Genomic DNA, 20,358 nt, shown 5'->3' on the forward strand with positions numbered 1-20,358 from the left:
CAATTTGAGGCTAAAAATTCCATTTTTTCTATTGATGGTTTCCAATTGGTTTCGACTGTTTTATTCGAAAGTTTTCCGATATAAAAGGCTAAATAAAATATTTTGGCTTTCTAATTGCTAACAGTTCCTCAATTACTGTCCAGCGCTTCGCTTATTTTCATAGCTTATTATGCTTTGAAAATAACCCAGAGCTCACCACGAGGAGGTGGCTGGACTGCGAGCTCCACCCACCCCACCCACATTTTACTAAGGGGCAGGCCAAGATTTTCTTCTAGTTTTCTCCTTGAACTTTATAGTCACTTTTAGTTCGAAATGTCGGCATATGTTCTCTAGATTCCAATTTCGCTTTGATGTAGCCATCACATGCGCTGGCGCCGAAAACTGAAGAAGCAGTATCTGTGATAATTTTCACAAGTCGCTCCACTCCTTGCGTGTGGCTATTTTTTTGTTTTTAATGTAAGTCATCTACTTCTACATTTGTAATATTATTGGTCAACGGAGGCTCGTGGAGGGAGCCCAATCAACCATGTCATAGTATTGGTCTGCATTAAAATTGATGGTTGGTACAACAAAAGTGCGAATTCTTTTGCCTTTTTTCAATCCTCTTGCTTTCTTAATTCTTTCCCAACCAAGACTTCTTATTTCTTGGTTTTGGTCGGTTATTAAAGCCAGCAGGAGATTTTCAGGATGGGCGAAGAATGCGTTTTGTTGAATGACCCTATTAATCAGATCTCTCAAGTGGTGTGGGAGAAATCGGGACAAGTGGATCAAATTCCAGAGGTGTCAGGCTCCGTCAGTTATTGATGGTTCCTTCTTGATCCCAAACCACACCAGTGCGTACACCTTCATTATGTAGTATGTGTGGTTTGGGATCAAGAAGGAACCATCGATAACTGACGGAGCCCGACACCTCTGGAATTTGACCCACTTGTCCTGATTTCTCCCACACCACTTGAGAGATGCATTCTTCGCGCATCCTGAAAATCTCCTGCTGGCTTTAATAACCGACCAAAACCCAGAAATAAGAAGTCTTGGTTGGCAAAGAATTAAGAAAGCTAGAGGTTTGAAAAAAGGAAAAAGAATTCGCACTTTTGTTTTACCAATCATCAATTTTAATGCAGACCAATACTATGACATGGCTGATTGGGATTCATGCTCCCTCCACGAGCCTCTGTTGACCAATAATATTACAAATGTAGAAGTAGATGACTACATTAAAAACAAAAAAAAACTGAAATTCAAGACTTCCCCTGCCACACGCAAGGAGTGGAGCGACTTGTGAAAATTATCACACAGACTGCTTCTTCCGTTTTCGGCGCCAGCGCACGTGATGGCTACATCAAAGCGAAATTGGAATCTAGAGAACATATGCCGAAATTTCGAACAAAAAGTGACTATAAAGTTCAAGGAGAAAACTAGAAGAAAATCTTGGCCTGCCCCTTAGTAAAATTATGTTTGCCAGCATAATTTGGGTGGGTGGGTGGGTGGGTGGGTGGGTGGGTGGGTGGAGCTCGCAGTCCAGCCACCTCCTCGTGGTGAGCTCTGGGTTATTTTCAAAGCATAATAAGCTATGAAAATAAGCGAAGCGCTGGACAGTAATTGAGGAACTGTTAGCAATTAGAAAGCCAAAATATTTTATTTAGCCTTTTATATCGGAAAACTTTCGAATAAAACAGTCGAAACCAATTGGAAACCATCAATAGAAAAAATGGAATTTTTAGCCTCAAATTGACAATTTTTGACCAAAAGCATACGTAAACAGCATAGGAAACCACCCCTAAGGCACGAATGTAACATATTTGCCATAAACAAAACAATAAATGATCATAATTCAGAAAAAAAGACATGAAATAGCCAAATAATGATATTTTTGTGAAATTGTTGTGCGTGTTGCATAACCAAATCACTATCAAAACTTCAATACACCCTAGTGGATATGTACAAGTTCATCGACGAAAAATGTACTGGGAAAGAAGTTCTGATGCTCATAATGACTTAGTGTGCAAAGCCCTAACTAGAGACAAATTTGATTTTATCATGTCAAATCTTCACATAGTTGATAATAATGAACTGGACCCTGCAGACAAATTTGCTAAGGTTCGTCCTCTGTTTGATATTCTGAACAGGAAGTTCCAAGAGTTGGCTCCACTGGAAGAAAACCATAGTATAGACGAAGCAATGGGCCCTTATTATGGGCGTCACGGCTGTAAGCAATTCATTCGTGGAAAACCGATCCGCTTCGGTTATAAACTTTGGACTGGTGCTACGCAGCTGGGATATGTCACTTGGGTTGAGCCTTATCAAGGTGCTAGGACGATACTCAATCCACTGTACAAGGAACGTGGTTTGGGAGCATCAGTTGTACTTCAATATACAGATATATTGCTAAGTATTAGTACTGATTCTCCTTTCCATTTGTATTTTGATAAGTTTTTTACGTCCAATCACTTACTTCAGAAGTTGTCAGAAAAAAATGTGAGAGGAACTGGAACTGTGCGAGAAAACCGAATTTGTAAGTGTCCTCTCATGGAAACACGTGAAATGAAGAAAAAAGACAGGGGTTTCTTTGACTATAGAGTGACAGGTGACAAATCCATTGTTGTGGCTAAATGGCACGATAACAGTCTAGTGTGTTTAGCTTCAAAAGGACATGGAGTATTTCCTATTCATTCAGCAAAAGGTACTCACTGAAGGAGAAAAAGAACACACAGGTGCTGCAACCACATTTGGTTCACATGTACAATTCTAATATGGGTGGTGTAGATCGATGTGATCAAAACATAAGCCTCTACCGAGTCAACGTAAGGGGGAAAAAATGGTACTTACCTCTTGTTGCTCACTGCATTGACTTAGCAGTAAATAATGCATGGCAAATACACAAATCTCTCAAAGGTGAACTGGATCTGCTATCTTTTCGTCGTCGAATTGCAACATCCCTGCTTGCAAGCAATGCCAGAATCTCAAAACCAAAGTCCAAAGGATGCCCAAATGCATCTGGCAACGAAGACGTGCGATACGATAGAATTGATCACTTGGTAATACCACAAGAGAAACAGACAAGATGCCGACAGTGCCATGCAAAAGCAACAACAAGGTGTGTAAAGTGTGATGTTGGATTGCACGTAAAATGTTTCGTGGATTTCCATACTGTGTAAAACATATGCATTTTAGCAAGACATTTGTATCATTCACATTCCTGGCATCCTATATATAGGACGGGCCAAATAATTGCCCAAATATGAACGAAAGTGTATAATTATTATTATTTTTTTTCACATATTTCAGTTGGCAATGAAACATTTTATGCGAATAAAAGTTTGTTTTTATTTGTAGTCCTCTTGTAGGGTTATCTGGGTTAATAAAGAAAGAGCAAAATGTTTATACTCCAGACCATTTTTGTTCTTAGTTACGAGGAACATTGGGAAATAATTTACAATAACAGTGATGTACAAATACCATGCAATATGGTGCATACCTGCTTGTATGGAGATAGACCGATCACTACAGGGTGTTTCACTCCCTCTCGGTCCCTGATTTTTACTTATGAAAACAATTGGTCATAATGTAATGAAATTTGCTACGGACATATCCTTGGTGTATGAAAATCATGGTAACATCATTGAAGATGGTGCCACAGTCTCTCTAGTCCTTGAATGGGCATGCATGTGCATCTGGATGATTCTGCCATACAGAAGTGTGCTTTGAGTCTGAGTTCTTGGCCCTGCTGTAATACACTTGATGGTGGATCGTGTTTGTTCGGGTTCGACTTCTGGCAGTTTTGAATGTCCTCCTACATGCGTGTTTCCATTTTCTTAACCAACACGGAATGGAAGAATTTGCAGGTGGTTTCCGAACCCCAAACTGTGCCAACAATAAACACACATTGTTCCACTGAGTACAGACTCATACTGTACTTCAATCACGAACTTTCAACTGAACCAAAACCACTATCAGGTTCATCACAACACCAGGGCCAAGAATTTTCCATGACGGACCAACATCTTGATGTTTCATATACTACCACTGAATAAACTAAATACATATGAATGAAGTAGCAGCTCGTGGTGAATCAAACTGGAGGGGTGACATGCCACATTCCCAACAGAGGTGGGAGATCATTCAACCAGTTACATGGTGACATGTGGTCAGCACGATGAACCACCAGTTGTTTCAGATTTCTATGACAAGGTTACACTGCTCTTTCATAGCTCCCTAATTTCCTCATGATGGTGAGTGGCCACTGGTCCCATACACAGGCCAAAATCTTAAGAGAAAAGTTGTTACACTTTCCCCAGTAGACTCGAACCTGTGCACATCCCATAGCCGGACCCCAAACCTTATGCCTTAGACCGCACGGCCACAGTGCATGACTCTTTGACATGAGTACAAGTTTCCATTCATGCTGGGCATTTTGCTCTTCTTCATTCAGCGTGAATGCATGGACAAGTCAGATGCTATTATAAGTTGACTGTGTGTTTTGCTATGACATGTTCAATACTACTCAAATACCTGCCTAGTGGAAATCTGGTCTATAATCCAATTTATTTAGAACAAAAAGAATGCACAGCCAAGTTAGATTCCTTACCAAACCCGTGAAGTGTACAGGAAACATGTGATGGTATGGTTAGGAGATGACCCTGATTGACAAGCGAACTAAAAATTAAGTATAGAAGTGAAGTTGTACGAAGGTTGCTGGAAAAGTTTCTGCAAACTACCACCAACAGTGGCGCTAGTGTTCTGCTATTATAAAAATCGGAAGAATAGACCTTTTTTATGTTTAAATTATCTTTGATTGTTTGTTTAAGCCTATTCGTTTATTTTTCACAGCAGTTTGAAGAAGTAGTCTTGTGTGAGAAATGGAAATTTCTCGCGAACCCTTTCAGGCAATGATTTTTTATGATTTCAAATGTAGTTTAACACTGAAACAATTCATCGAGCATCTTCATTTGGTTTTTGGGGATGAAGCACCATTCAATAGGACTGTGTACAATTGGTTTTCCGAATTCCAGCGTGGTTGCACATTTCTCAGTGATGAATTTCGTGAAGGTCGTCCATCCACGTCTGTTGTTGCCACTAATGTTGATGCTGTGCGTGAAATGGTTGAGAGAGATCGGCATGTGACATACTGTGAGATCAGACATCCTTGAACATTGACATGAAAGCAATACATACCATTTTGCATGGTCATCTGAACGTACGGAAACTTTCAAGCTGTTGGATCCCACACAACTTGACCGAAGCTCAAAAACAGGTTCGTGTAAATTGGTGTAAAGAAATGCTCAAAAAATTCAACCGAGGCAAGTCAAATTTGGTGTACTACATTGTTACAGGGGACGAAACTTGGATCTATTCATATGAACTCAAAACTAAACAGCAATCCACGGTTTGGGTGTTTCAAAGTGAGCCGAAACCAACAAAAGTTGTTTGTTCGAAGAGTGCTGCCAAGCAAATGATTGCTTGTTTCTTCAGTTATACCAGACATGTGGCAACAATAGCTTTAGAAGATTGAAGGACTTTAAATGCTGAGTGGTATACAACAATTTGTTTGCCAGATGTCATCAATGAATTGCGTAAAACAAACCCAAATCGTCGCATTATTCTTCACCACGACAACGCCAGTTCCAACTCAGCACACAGTCAGTCACATTCGTCTGAAGTTACTGCACGTTGTACCTTACGAGCTGGTGCCAAATCCTGCTGAAAGCTCCACTACCGCCCATGAGAGTTGCAGAGATCCTTGTCTACTGTCTGTATGACCGCCTCCTGGTACACTCTGGCTGATGTTTTTAATCCTTTTCTGACAGAAATAGATCTCAGTGGTGCCAACATAGAACACACCCCCACCGTGCCATGAATGAAGAGGAGATGAACCCTCTTCAATAGCTACTTGTGAACTCATGGCATACACCCTCAAAATGACCTGTATGTCATTTGTGAACTTTTAGACCTAGGTAACTTCGCAACACACAAACCATGAACATTTTGGAAATGTTCAGTTCATGGGCCATTACTGATTGCTTCTACACAGGATTTTTGCACATACGGGCTACCACTAATTCACCAGTTTCAGTCCTTATGAGGCATGGCAGTAAGATACATGAACCTCTTGGAGATTCGAAGCTTCTAGAGGGTTTTGAAAATTTCGCCCACTGACTTCCCTACCTTATGGAGTGATATAACAACCACACAATTTTCATAATACCCCATGGAAGCTAAGCAAAAACACTCATCAATTCTGGAGCACAACTTGCAATGACTCACACATTCATTCTCACTGGAGGAAGTTGTTAACTTTGAACACTTGATGGGGAGCCACTTTACAAGGTTGTGACAATAATTATGGTAAGACTGGGTAGTATTGTAAACAGCAGATTTTAACAGGTGGTGACATTCTACTGTTCATTAATGGTTCCTTCTTTCAGGCTCTGAAATGTTATTATTTGTAATAGGGAGGAATGTGTTGTTTAAGATATTGAACCGTGAATAAAAACATTGATACACATTTTGATAGTATAAATGGGTGAAAGTCATTCCCCTGACTTACTAAATATAGCATATACTTACCTTGTGCTATCTTCACAATCAATATATCTTTCCAAACTTGGTTTTACGTCTGGATCTAGGTCACTGGCTTCACTCTTGACAGTGGGACTAACTTTGTTTTTAATTTGCATTTCTTCGGCGTAGATGCACTTGTCAACTTTCAATTTGGCTTCGAATTTTGACTCGTTCTTTAAATTAACTAAATTTGTCAACAATTTTTTGTCATCTGAGTTGGAGGGTTCTAATTTCAATTCAGTTTTTGGATCAACTGAACTGATATTAATTAACTTTTTGTAATTTGTCAACAATTTTTTGTCATCTGAGTTGCAGGGTTCTAATTTCAATTCATTTCTCAGATTAACTGAACTGATTAATAACTTTTTGCAATTTGTCAACAATTTTTGGTCACCTGAGTTGGAGGGTTCTAATTTCAATTCAGTTTTTGGATCAACGGGACGAAATAATAACTTGTTGTCACTTGACCCTTCATAGTTTTCAGTTTTTATCAGAGCTGTGTCTCCATCTGTGGAGGAAGAACTGCATAAATCCAACCCATCAACTTCTTGTTTAACCTTAAACGTGGTTGCGATAGTACTTTGTTTGTAGTATTCAACTGTTTTCTGCATTAGGTCTGGATCTACTTTAACTCTGCTGATCAAAACATGAAGACATTTTTTAGAAATCATGTCCTCATTTGGAGATTCAAGCTCAAATTTTCTACTTGCAAGAAGCTGGTTAATATATTCTTGTTTTGAACAGATATTTCTGTGTTCTGTTTTGAGCTCATCTTTCAGACAAATGATCTTGTTGGCACTGTGGTTTGTAACGATTTTTAATTCAGTCTTCGGAATATGGAGCACCTGCTTCTTATCATCTTGATCATTTTCTGAGATTAAAATACTTCTTACTTCAGATTTATTCCGCACAATTTCATAGACTTCCACCTTAGGCTTTATAGTATCACTTTTTATAGGTATTCCACAAAGTGGTACAACAGCTTGTTTCAAATCTTTGCTATCATTCACTGGGATATGCCATTTTTTGCTTTCATCACACTGAACCAATGGAGTGCATGGTGATTTTGTTTCATCAGTCTTGAGAAGGTGATCATAACATTTCGTCTCATTTTTGATGTTTACTAAAGACATGATTTTAGAATCATAACCCAATGTTGCTTCTTCTATTTTTGGAACCTCTCTATCACCTTCAGCCATATTTTAACTTTCTGCACATGAATTCAAGCGTTTATAAATATTTGATAACATGCATGACTTGGACTGAGAAATACATGTACTGATGCATCTTCATACAAAAGGCAGCAGCAGTTAGATCTTGCGATGTATTATTAATCAGCTGAGAGCTTTTTGTAGGATGGAATGTCATTTCCTGAAATAAAGAAATAAAAAAATATTGTACACACTTATTCTGCTATGGAATGATGTAAACTTACACTAATTAATGTCAAGAACAGCTATAGAATATTATCTATGCTACACTAAGGGACATTGGTGTTAAAATCCAAATAGAACTACTTAATTTACATTCTTTATAAAAGAGAAATTGGTATGTGATGAAATTGAGAAAATAATTGAACTTATAACTGTAATAGAAAAATTAAAAATCATTGATTTAAGGACTTTGCAATCACCACTAAGCTCACAACTTAATATTCTACATATTTAAACTACTTAAATAATTTAAATTCAATAAAACAGGGGAACAATTAAAACATTTAATGGAAATAAATATTTACGAATATTACCCCCAACAATACAATATTCAATATTATACAACCTCTGGCAATAAAGTTCAGTGAATGATCCTGAATATCAAAAGTAGACGAATTCTTAATGAAACCTACCTTACTGTCCTTTGAAGTAGTCCCCTCCCATGGCTATGCACCGTTTAGAACGGCTGTACATGTCCTGGAAACTTTTAGAAAAGTCTTCTTTCGGGATGGTGTTCAAAACCCTCGTCACGTTCCGTTGGATGTCCGGAATATCCTCAAATCTGACCTTTCTAAGCGATTTTGAGGCGTGGGAAGAAAAAGAAATCTGGAGGATTCAGATCCAAATTTCTTGCAATGCATTGCTACAGAGGATGAGAGCTGGTGTGTGAGGTATGACCCTCAAACGAAACGCCAAAGCATGGAATGGCATTCTCCTGCATCACCCCGTCAAAAGAAGGTCAAGGCATAAAAATCATGCATCAAGACAATGCTTATCACTTTCTTTGACAGTGATGGCATGATCCACAAGGAATTCCTGCCGGAGGGAACAACAATTTTTCCGCCTTGACCTTCTTCCGACGGGGTGATGCAGGAGAATGCCATTCCATGCTTTGGTGTTTCGTTTGTGGGTCATACCTCACACACCAGCTCTCATCCTCTGTAGCAATGCATTGCAAGAAATTTGGATCTGAATCCTCCAGATTTCTTTTTCTTCCCACGCCTCAAAATCGCTTAGAAAGGTCAGAGATTTGAGGATATTCCGGACATCCAACGGAACGTGACGAGGGTCTTGAACACCATCCCGAAAGAAGACTTTTCTAAAAGTTTCCAGGACATGTACAGCCATTCTCAACGGTGCATAGCCATGGGAGGGGACTACTTCGAAGGACAGTAAGGTAGGTTTCATTAAGAATTCGTCTACTTTCGATATTCAGGATCATTCACCGAACTTTATTGTCAGAGGTTGTATGTAAATATAATAAAACATATTGGTAAAAAAGGGGTTTTTGGTTGAGGTAAAAATGAAGAAACTTGAATTATGCACAACTGAAAATTAACACAGCAGGACTACCCAAACTATGGCTTATGGACTCCATCTGGCCCACCTTAGTATTAATAAATAGGGTGTGGATTTATAGGCACTAAAAATTACGAAACGGGCATTTAAAAAGTCATTACAAAAGAGAAATATCTTATTTGCACACTTATTGGATTTTTATATTCTATTGTATTTTTCTTATTTTTGTAGAGCTATTCTGCTACTTTTACTAATTGTAGTGATGACAATAAATGGAGGTTATATGAAACTGATGAAGAGGCACTCACATCTAGTGTACTCTGAAGAGAGCCAAAGTAGTGAAAGAAAGAGGGAATGAACCACAAATACCCAGAAGAGAAATTAATATGCAAAATGTCTATATTTTACTTTTTAAATGACTTGTATATGCTCATGTCAGGGTATTATGGTTTCATGCAGGAACGTTCATTTTCCACTTTTGTGTATGGTGCTTATTTTTCTCTATTATGCCTATAAATGTCTATTCACCGGTATTGTATAAAAACATTTCAACAATACAGTAGCCAAGATTTTCTGAATGTGTTATACTTTCACTCCATAATTCCCTTAGGTTTCCGGCAACCCAAACCTTTCTTGAAAGATGTGATTTGGGTATGGTCAGTTGGGAACTTAAGTTAAAGCAAATTGCACCATCAACAACCCCATCCCTTCCTTAAGCTGCCAATCACTTTCATTCATTCAACTGCCCCCTGAACTAGCCTTACTTTTTGACTGATTGAAATATGCTATTTTTACTTTGCTTTTCTGGAACTGTAGGTTGACCGCGGCGATGATGATGAGATGATGCAATTGAAGGGACTATCTTAAAAACACACATGCTGAGGCTGGGATTCGAACCTGGGAACCTTACATCATAGCCTGTGCTAATGACTTGCCATGGAGGTCTGCTTCTATACTAACCTTACCTCCCAAAAAGTATTAACTAGGTGGATCACATGACAATCTGCGGGCAGGTGGACTTTATATTGTGCCAGCACATTTACCATGATACTGATTAATGTTAATAAGCTATGTGAAGATGCATTGTCAATACACATTGCTTGTACAACTGTTGCTGTTGAAGGACATATTATTGAGGAGAGGATGGAGGTTGCATACCAGCAAACAGAAACTTTCTCTTTCCTATGGATCAGGGTGGAGAAAAATCATTATTTTTATTTTTTTTAAAATAATTTTTGATGATTTCTTAAAATTTAAATGGATTCTTTGATTTTTAAAAAAAATACTTAAAATTGCTTGTATGGCATTTGGAACCACACATAGATGTTTTCATATAAAGGCTTTTTTCCGGTAAACGGCTCTGTAAAATATTGGAACAATTTGAATAAAACAAATAAAAAATTATATGTAAGTATAATTTTTTTTGTTTCTGACACGGAAATGTTTGTTGAGAGTGTTAATGAAACTATAATAACTCCAGTGAAAATAAAACATTCTGGATGCACTATATAATTGTAACTTAAAATACAGGGTGTCCCAAAAGTCCCTTAACAGCCGTCCTAGAGACGTGTAGTGCAGAGATTGGCATGATTTGAGTATATAGTAATACTGTAGGGGTAGGGGGAACATAATTGCTGTGGGTGGCCATGGCGGCGGCCATCTTGGTATCCGTTATATTGGATGGAGGAAATTTTTTTTAAATGGGAAGGTATATGTGTGGCACATAATTTTAGGCTAGAATTGCACCAGAAACAAGAATATGAAGTCAGTTTTCAGATATCTTTAATCTGTGAAAAGTTATTGATGCAATGTTGAATAAATGATAAAGTATGGAAATTGTGATAACTGATATCATATCTCTTTTGTTGCAAGTGTAAGTGACAAAGAACATGATGTTATCCAATGAGGAACGAATTGAGATCATCCTTATTTCCGCCGAAAGGAGTTCACGGGACATTGCCAATGACTTCAATCAAAGACATCCGCTTAGGCCGCCAGTGTCGCATGTTAGTGTGGCCAATGTGATGAAGTGGTTTAAAGAAACGGGTGCAGTGCACGATAGACGTCGATCGGGAAGACCAAAAACAGCCACGGATGAAGAAACAACAACGGCAGTTCTGGCATCACTCGTGAAGTCACCCAAAAAAAGTATTCGACGACTGTCCGCCCAATGTGGTGTTAGCAAGAGTTCGATTAGCAGGATTATGCCAGAACACAAGTGGCATCCCTACAAGATGCAAACGCAACAACATCTCAGTGAAGATGATCTTCATAGGAGGGTGGAATTTTGTGAGTGGTGTGTCGTGCAACTTGAACGTGACCCTGACTTCTGGCGAAACATTCTGCATAGCGATGAGGCACTTTTTTATACCAATGGCGAGGTCAACCGTCAAAACTTGCGGTATTGGTCCTCTGAGAACTCGCACTGGGTAAACCCGGGGAACGTGGTTGGGCCAGCAAATGTTATGGTGTGGTGTGGAATTTGGAATACCCAAATCATAGGTCCATTTTTCATTGAGGGGACATTGAATGCAGAGACCTACCTGCAGTTGCTACGCGATCTTGTCTTACCTTCTGTGTGTATGCCGGATGGGTCTTTCCCAGAATTTTTTCAACATGATGGTGCACCACCTCATTATGGGAACATTGTTCGGCAGTACCTTATGTCCAATTTCCTGGTAGGTGGATTGGCAGACGAGGACCAAGAGAGTGGCCAGCCAGGTCCCCAGACCTTACTCCCCTTGATTTTTACTTGTGGGGCCATCTTAAGGCCATGGTTTATGCAGTTCCAATACGTGATATGCGTCACCTTCGTCAACGAATCACTGAGGCCTGTGCCGCTGTCACTCCCGAAACTCTTTTGAATGTTCGCGTGCATGAGAGACTTGCTTACGGATGTGTTTACGGGAGCATGGCGAGCACATTGAGCACATTTTGTAGCGCAATAACTTTTCACAGATTAAAGATATCTGAAAACTGACTTCATATTCTTGTTTCTGGTGCAATTCTAGCCTAAAATTATGTGCCACACATATACCTTCCCATTTAAAAAATTTGACCTCCATCCAATATGGCGGATACAAAGATAGCCGCCGCCATGGTCACCCACAGCAATCATGTTCCCCCTACCCCTACAGTATTACTATATACTCAAATCATGTCAATCTCTGCACTACACGTCTCTAGGGCGGCTGTTAAGGGCCTTTTGGGACACACTGTATTTTTTTATGGTCTGTGCAGCTGAATTTTGGCAATTTTATTAATGATAGTTTGCAGCATATCAGCTGCCATGTTTATTTACAATTTAATGATAATGACACTATTAACGGTTTAACATGATTTGTATTTTGTATGTTATTGCGCATTACTATTCTTACCTATAAAATTATTACTTTTGAAGGGCTAGGGTGTAAAACATGGTAAGTGACATTTTGGTCATGTTGGAGTTACAAAGTGCATCGTAAATGGAGTCGAATCGTACTGTTTCGTTTCGTCAACAGATGACAGAGCTAGATATTTGGAAGTTATGGTATCTACCACTTGTTTCATGTAAAGTATGGTAAGCAGCAAAGATGGCCGCGAAACGGTGGTTACTGAATTGCAACATATTTCAGAAAGTTTCCGAGTATTTAGGCCACAGCAAAGATGAAAACAAGTTAGAAAGTGTATATGATTCACATAAAGACCCGGAATATATACCACCAAAAAAGAATGAGGAGAATTAAAAATTCGAGTAAAACTGTGAATGGCCACATATATTCTATTTCATGTAAAACGTGGTATCTACTGTAGATACCATTGTTTACATGCAGCATTGCTCATGATGGCAGTTTCAAAATAAATTTTACTTTTGTACCCGGATGTGAACTTCAATCTAGTGGAGAAGCATATAGCTACTTTTCTTCTACTAGATATAAATAACTGTAGTCAAATAAAAATTTGTTTAATTTTCAATTGGGTATGCACATTTAAGGCTACTTAAATACCTTGCTTTACACTTGAGAAATATGTGATATGATCTGAATCGTATCAATTATTAGGAACTGTTTTTTTATCAAATATTTCTTTCATAAATCTGTAATGTGCATATTAAATGTTATGACATTTTTATGGTGTACCTAATTACCTATCTGTAATTTTATTAACTTTCATATTTATGATATTTGTGACTTTGATGAAAGCAAATTATTTTATTGTTGATATGCAAATATTCGTTCTTCTTGGTTCAAAATTATAACTATTTTAATCCATAAGAGCTAAATTTCTGTGAAAACTATTAAAAACGTAAGCCCTATGTACATTTGAAATCATTCTTTACAAATCTGTCAAGTTAAAGAAAAATATAACAGAAAGCTTCAAGGGCATAATTGTTGTCTTGATTAATTTGCTTTATTTTACTTTGCTTTTTGTGCCACTTTTGGCTAATTTGCGAAGGTGGGGTTGAGTGATGTTACGATGAAATTGATGAATAAGCACTCGCAAACATCCAGGCCTGGATTCGAACCTGGGACTCTTGGTATTGTACCACGACATGCTAACAACTCTGCCACTGGGGCCAACAATTGTTGTCTTGAAGTTAGAGATTTAAATCTTATGTATAAATTATTTATTGAATCACAAAAATGTAATGTTGCTACTGTATGCAATTTGCATGGTCTTAGTAAAGCAACTTTGTATGAAGAGAGGCTTGTGAATCACATTCTGCTTGGCATGCTGTGTGTGTGAGGTAGATATGTGAAGCTGAAAAACTGCTCATATAAAAATATTTTTTTAACTAATATTGATCTCCATATAGAGATAAGGAAGTTATTTTTAATCACAACCATTCAGAACTTATTTTTTTAAATACTAACGTAACAAAACGAAGAAATATACTTTTCTAATGGTGTTCATTTGAGTCGTCCTAGACATAGGAAAACAAAAACTTGTTACTGCAAGTAGCTCAGGTTATTGTTTATTTAATAAAATTATACTGTCCAGTTTCTGACCCAGGATGACTAATTCACCCAGCCATGTCCAGGCTGTCTTCAGGAACTTAGAAGATGGACAAGCATCAACATTTATAACTCACTAAGTATCACTAACCTTATACCCTTCTTTCTAAGCAGCTCCCTTACCTCTAACACTTAGGTCGAGACAAGCTCCATGTATTGACAACTACCTTCTTATAATAAACCATGTTATTGTTATCTATGTGCTTAATTGTGTCTACACCCTACAGGTCTTCCAACTTAGCATTAAGGCTCTACCTAAATAATCATGTGTATTCTCTTGTAGCTCAAACCCCAGCCATCTGAGTTAGATTTCCCTAACGGTAGACACAAGGACTGAAACCCAAACCCTTATAGTACATATAAAGCCACTTGCTAGTACATATTAATCCTAGCGGGCCTCCACGATGGCATAGTGATAGCGTCATCGCCTTGTAATCAAGGGGTCCTGGGTTTGATACCCTGTGGAGGCACATAGTGGTTCGGATTCCACTTTAAACAGTAGGTCAAGTTCCGATTAGCCTTACTGTGCATAAAGCAGACTTAAAACACTAACTAAATCAAATATTATGGTTCAGCTCATGTTTTAGCCAACGACTTAGTAGACGATAATACTTTCTAAAATTCTAATGTATTAGGATAATGAACAGATTTAAAGCCAGAGGTGCAAGGTAAAGAGAAAAAAGTGCTTTTTATTCAAGACAAAAAATTAAATGGGTAAAAATATCAAGCAAGTTATCATGAAAATTTGCATAAATGATACACATGAGAAATAAAATAATAATTTTTACTCTCTATTTGGCCTAAATCTGACCATCCTAACAAAATTATTTAGTGACATAATGCCTTAATTAGATAGCAGCAGCAGTCCATATCCAAGACGACAGTAAACAAATGGCTGCTGCAAACAAGTAATCATATAGAAGTGTATGGAACTCTAAAATTCTTCACCAGATAAAATGTAGTAAGTAATCACTAAGACTCTGAGGCCCAAGTTCCTTTTGTTATAAATTGTACTTTCACCATGCTACGTATGCAATTTTTACATTGTTCAATTTCGATTTACATCCGTTAAAACATACTGCAGAGTTTAACCTATTACTTACTGTGTGTTTCCTTGACACTGGTTTTTCACTTTCACTTTCTATATAATTCTGTAATTGCCAACAGCCATTCATTTACTATTATCTTGGTTATGAACTGCCGCTCCCATCTAGGTACATGCATGAGGTACGAAGGGGTTTCTGGTATCTGTTCACGGATTCTAGTTGTTTACTATGCGTTCTTCGGATGTGTACTTGCTTCCTGCCGCCAAAATGATTCAACATTCCAGAGATGTATGGAACCGATACAGGCTGTACAAAACTATTTCTAACAATGAGACAGTTTTTCAGTGATGTGGTGACAATGGATTCCTGCATACATTTTGTGTTTGTCCACACCATAAATAACTTTCTTCATTTTTTTCTTTCACATTTCTTACATACTTTGAAATATGCTTTCATAGTTAGGCTAGGCAGACAAGGTTTACTTCTCTTAGCATTTACATTTTATTCCCAAATGCTGCTTTTGTAGTTAGGTTAGGTTGGCCACGTTTGGTTCTTTTAGCTTTTACATTACATTCCTAAATGCAGTACCAGTTTCATAGATCAGAGACACATTAAAATCGGATATTTTGTGTTTCGCATGGTTCGTACTTACCAATTGCGTATTGCGGAACATAGTTCAAGGTACCATTATGCTTTTTACACGAAAACAAATACTTTTTCTACTAAAATAACACATTTTTCTAAGTGCTACCGAACGCACGCAACGGTGCGATGTTGCTTACTTTGCGAATGATATCACTTCTTTTGTTTTCGAATATCAGTGTTTCCAACCTTCTTCACCAAAAAATACCTACTATCGTGTTCGTCACGTGTGCAAATTGTACATTATGCACGGGTAGCTGACGGATAGCCCCACGAACCATTCTGGTTAGGTTAGGTTACGCAAGCATAGTTAGAAAAAAGATATTGGAAACACTGACATGATTTCCCGGTCAAATAGATACCACGATGAAAGAAAATACCTCGACTAACGGGGGAAACATTAGAGAAACTCATTTTCGAAAGTAGTTTCGGTAAAACTTTCGTTTCCCCAAAACGTATTTCTTCACTTTTACAGGAGAAAGTACTTACCAAAATGAGGTTATTTATACTTTAGGAAGGTCTTGGAAGTGCATTTTCCCCTCGCTTAAAATTTTTTGCTGGTAAATCATGTAATGTTCGACATTAATGTCACTCCGATGCACGAAAGCTGTTCCCTTGATGTCTGTCTACTACGTGAACCAAATTTTTGTGTGCGTTTAATGACGTAACAACTGGTCAGTGTTTCCAAATACGTGGTTTTGTAACTGTGTAACAGTTCTAGAACAAAAATAAACGTGAGTTACTGTTCATCATTTCTGATTACGAACTTGCGACAACATGACGTGCACAGGATCAGTGGCATGCTCAATGTGAGGTTGATGGGGGTTACAACCCCCCCTTTCATCCAGTATCTCTAAGGCTATTTATGAATGGTTCATGGGCTATCCGTGAATGGTTCGTGGGCTACCCGTAAATGGTTCGTGGGGCTATTTATGAATGGTTCGTGTGGCTATTTAAGAATGGTTTGTGGGGCTATTTATGAATGGTTCGTGGGGCTATATATGAATGGTTCGTGGGGCTATCCATGAATGGTTCGTGGGCTATCCGTGAATGGTTCATGGGACTATTTATGAATGGTTCGTGGGGCTATCCGTGAATGGTTCATGGGGCTATTTATGAATGGTTCGTGGGGCTATCCGTGAATGGTTTGTTGTGCTATTTATGAATGGTTCGTGGGGCTATCCGTGCATGGTTCGTGGGGTTTTCGAACACGAAAAAAAATTTCTAATTTTGAAAAACAAATTTAACTATGTTTGCTTAACATAACAGAACCTAACCTAACCTTGCCGTGCATGGTTATTGGGGTTTTCGAACCCGAAAGAAATTTCTAATTTTGAAAAACAAATTTAACTGTTTGCCTAACCTAACCTTGCTGTGCATGGTTCGTGGGGCTATTTATGAATGGTTTGTGGGGCTATCCATGAATGGTTTGTGGGGCTATCCGTGAATGGTTCGTGGGGCTATTTATGAATGGTTCGTAGGGTTATCCGTGAATGGTTTGTGGGGCTATCCGTGAATGGTTCGTGGGGCTATCCGTGAATGGTTCGTGGGGCTATTTATGAATGGTTCATGGGGATATCCGTGAATGGTTCGTGGGGCTATCCGTGCATGGTTCGTGGGGTTTTCGAACCCGAAAAAAATTCTAATTTTGAAAAACAAATTTAACGGTTTGCCTAACCTAACAGAACCTAACCTAACCTTGCCGTGCATGGTTCGTGGGGCTATTTATGAATGGTTCGTGGGTCTATCCGTGCATGGTTCGTGGGGTTTTCGAACCTGGAAAAAAATACAAAATCAGTAACACGAAAGTAGGTATTTTTCTATGAAGGAGGTTGCAACACTGCATAACCACTGATCATGGACTACGCTAGTCAAGATTTCTCCGCCATATTGCGTGTAACGCAAACGAAAGCGAACAAAATAAAAATACTAGATATTTCGAAAATTGAGATTATCTGCGTGCAAAAAACGAAATGCAAACTTGAAGAATCTTTAGGAATGCAGAATACGTAAGTATCAATGTGAAAAACAGGAAAATAAGGGAATTAGAGACGTTTGGTGGTTACTGAAATTTTAATGTGGTAACACTTTACTATACCAGAGACGGATTTGCGTTGTTGATGTTCGGGAATGTAGTTTTGATCCATTTTAATGCGAATGCATGTGGTTTTGTACGAAAATCTATTTCCGACGCGCTATTGCTGCTGCCGCCATTTGCTTTCTGCATGAGAGCACAATACGCTCCGTATTGTCTGTATATGCTAAAATGAACGAAAGGAGTGCTAATGGAACCTAACCTAACAGGCCTAACCTAACCTAGTAGGCATACCTCATCCCCGTGATGGTTCGTGGGGCTATCGTGAATTTTTGGGCTAATGTCAATGGTTTTTGGGGCTACCCGTGGATGGTTTGTGGGAAATAAGGAACAACAGTAAGTACTCGTTAATGTAAGAAATAAGACATTATTTTCGTTAGAAATTCATTATTTCACCTAAATAAATGTTCCGCAATGCAGAATAGTACGTTAGCAATGTAAAAAATTGCAAAATAAATCATTGATAGGTGTCTCTGGTATAGTAAAGTAGTACCTTTAATGTAGTTTCTTCTGTAAAAATGAAGAAATGTGTCTCCGATATATGAAACTGTTACCGAAGTGTTTCGTGTGACAATGACTGCCAACATTCTACGATAATTAGACTTTCTGCTAGGAAATTTTGAAAAAATCATAAAACAATCGTAACAGTTACCCAATCTGAACTTGGGCCAAAAATTGATACATACATATGAACGTGGGGTTTCCCAGTCAGCAGTGCTAGTGCCAATTTGAGGTATGCGATCTATCAATACCAACACCTTATATACTTTCCTTTTCTATATATTGTAATATACATATGTTAACAACCTACAGTGGAATTCATTACCGTGCAAATTGTCCACGACTAGTTTCATTAATTTTTCTCTTACATCCTATGTGTTTTTAAGCGATAGATTTTATGTATTTTGGTGCTGAAGTTGACAACAGGTTGTTTTGAGTTTTCTTTTAATTCTTGAAGTTCTTATTGGGTCAAATAAAGTGCACGAATATGGTAATGGACAATTTGCACGGTAATACTTATGGATCCCACTATACCTGGGTATCAAGGTAATGAAGAGTACAAGAAAATGCAGTTTGGCGTATTTCACTGCTAAGAGTTAGACTGTAAGTATGGAATAATCACCTGCCAAGTGTCATGATAGAAAATACAGTCTAAGGTATTGCGGTATTGCTCCATCCATAGCCAGTCAGTCAACCCCTGAACAAGTTAAGAGACCGTACGCAAACGGACTGTATTATTTTCACCAGGACCTTACACAAGGGGTGGCAGAGTAAGATGATTTCACATCTCGAACGTCAGTCACAGTAAGTTATATTTTACAATTTTTTTATTATTATTGTAAAAATCATAAAAAGTTGTCAAAATTTTTACCCGTCTCGTTGCCTCAGAAAACAAAACAGAACTGTTTCATGGTTGAGCGCAAACATGTTAATCCTTGTTGATGTAAACTTAATGCAGCACAAAATTTAGAGCAAGAGTGGTTTCGCTTGAAATTATGATTTCTCTTCGTTAAATTTAAACTTTCGTTTCATTTGTTTCACAAATTTTGCACGTTTGATGTGGTAACTGTGATGAACGTCATAATCTAACTAAAGAAACAACACACGTTTTACCATACAAGTTAACACTGTTCAAACAATTGCCACTTGTATAATCTGTGGGTAGTAGTGGCATGTTTACAAATATCGAGGTATGTTATTGATGTTTTATTGATTGTGGATACATCCCCTCTCCCTTTTGTTTGAGTTTTACATTGTAATTATTACAGCCTAGAAGTTACAAATTGGTGAAATACAAGTACACAACCAAACCTGGAAAGATTGAAAGAAATCATTCTTGTTATGAATGTTCCACACAAAATTTTGTAATTTGGATAATCTAGTAACATTTGTTAACTGTAACGGACATAAATATATAAATAATGTGTTCTAGGATAGTGGTTTTAAACTAGTTTAGTTTATTTCCATCTAAGGATTATCGGTGTGTACAAATAACAGTACATGGGGTAAATGTTTACTATCCTTCGGACACCTATAACTTCTGAGTTTCGTCAATTTTTGACATTTCTACTTACCTATCTGCTTCACGGATCATTTTTTAACGTGTATTCACGTTTTTTTGATCATTTTTTTTTTTAAAAAAAAAAGTGTTTTTGTAACTGAAGAACGTACATTCCCACAAATGGTTTGTGGGGGCTATGTGTCAATGGTTCGTGGGGCTATGCGAGAATGGTGTGTGGAGCTATGCGAGAATGGTGTGTGGAGCTATGCGAGAATGGTGTGTGGGGCTA

General features: G+C 38.0%; 2 protein-coding genes across 5 annotated transcripts in view; one reads left to right on the forward strand and one right to left on the reverse strand.

Moving 5' to 3' along the window:
- LOC146000439 (uncharacterized) overlaps nucleotides 1-18,895 on the reverse strand; it is a 33,696-nt gene extending 14,801 nt beyond the window's left edge. The window contains exons 1-2 of one of the 2 annotated variants that reach the window (XM_083138074.1): nucleotides 18,879-18,895; nucleotides 6,565-7,929 (exon numbers count right to left, since the gene is read on the reverse strand). In XM_083138074.1, the coding sequence (XP_082994200.1) occupies nucleotides 6,565-7,757 (1,193 nt within the window). In that variant the 5' untranslated portion in view covers nucleotides 7,758-7,929; nucleotides 18,879-18,895. The other variant, XM_083138073.1, reaches the window with a different exon arrangement.
- Nucleotides 18,896-19,131: 236 nt separating this feature from the next.
- LOC146000441 (uncharacterized) overlaps nucleotides 19,132-20,358 on the forward strand; it is a 31,462-nt gene continuing 30,235 nt past the window's right edge. Inside the window, exon 1 of one of the 3 annotated variants that reach the window (XM_083138077.1) lies at nucleotides 19,132-19,171. The gene's annotated coding sequence lies outside the window, so the exon portion shown is untranslated. Of the gene's footprint in view, nucleotides 19,172-19,213; nucleotides 19,373-19,631; nucleotides 19,759-20,358 lie in introns of those variants that run through there. The other 2 variants (XM_083138075.1, XM_083138076.1) reach the window with 2 other exon arrangements.

This window comes from Lepisma saccharinum, chromosome 16, assembly GCF_977018435.1.
Source record: "Lepisma saccharinum chromosome 16, izLepSacc3.1, whole genome shotgun sequence".
NCBI classification, from domain to species: domain Eukaryota; kingdom Metazoa; phylum Arthropoda; class Insecta; order Zygentoma; family Lepismatidae; genus Lepisma; species Lepisma saccharinum.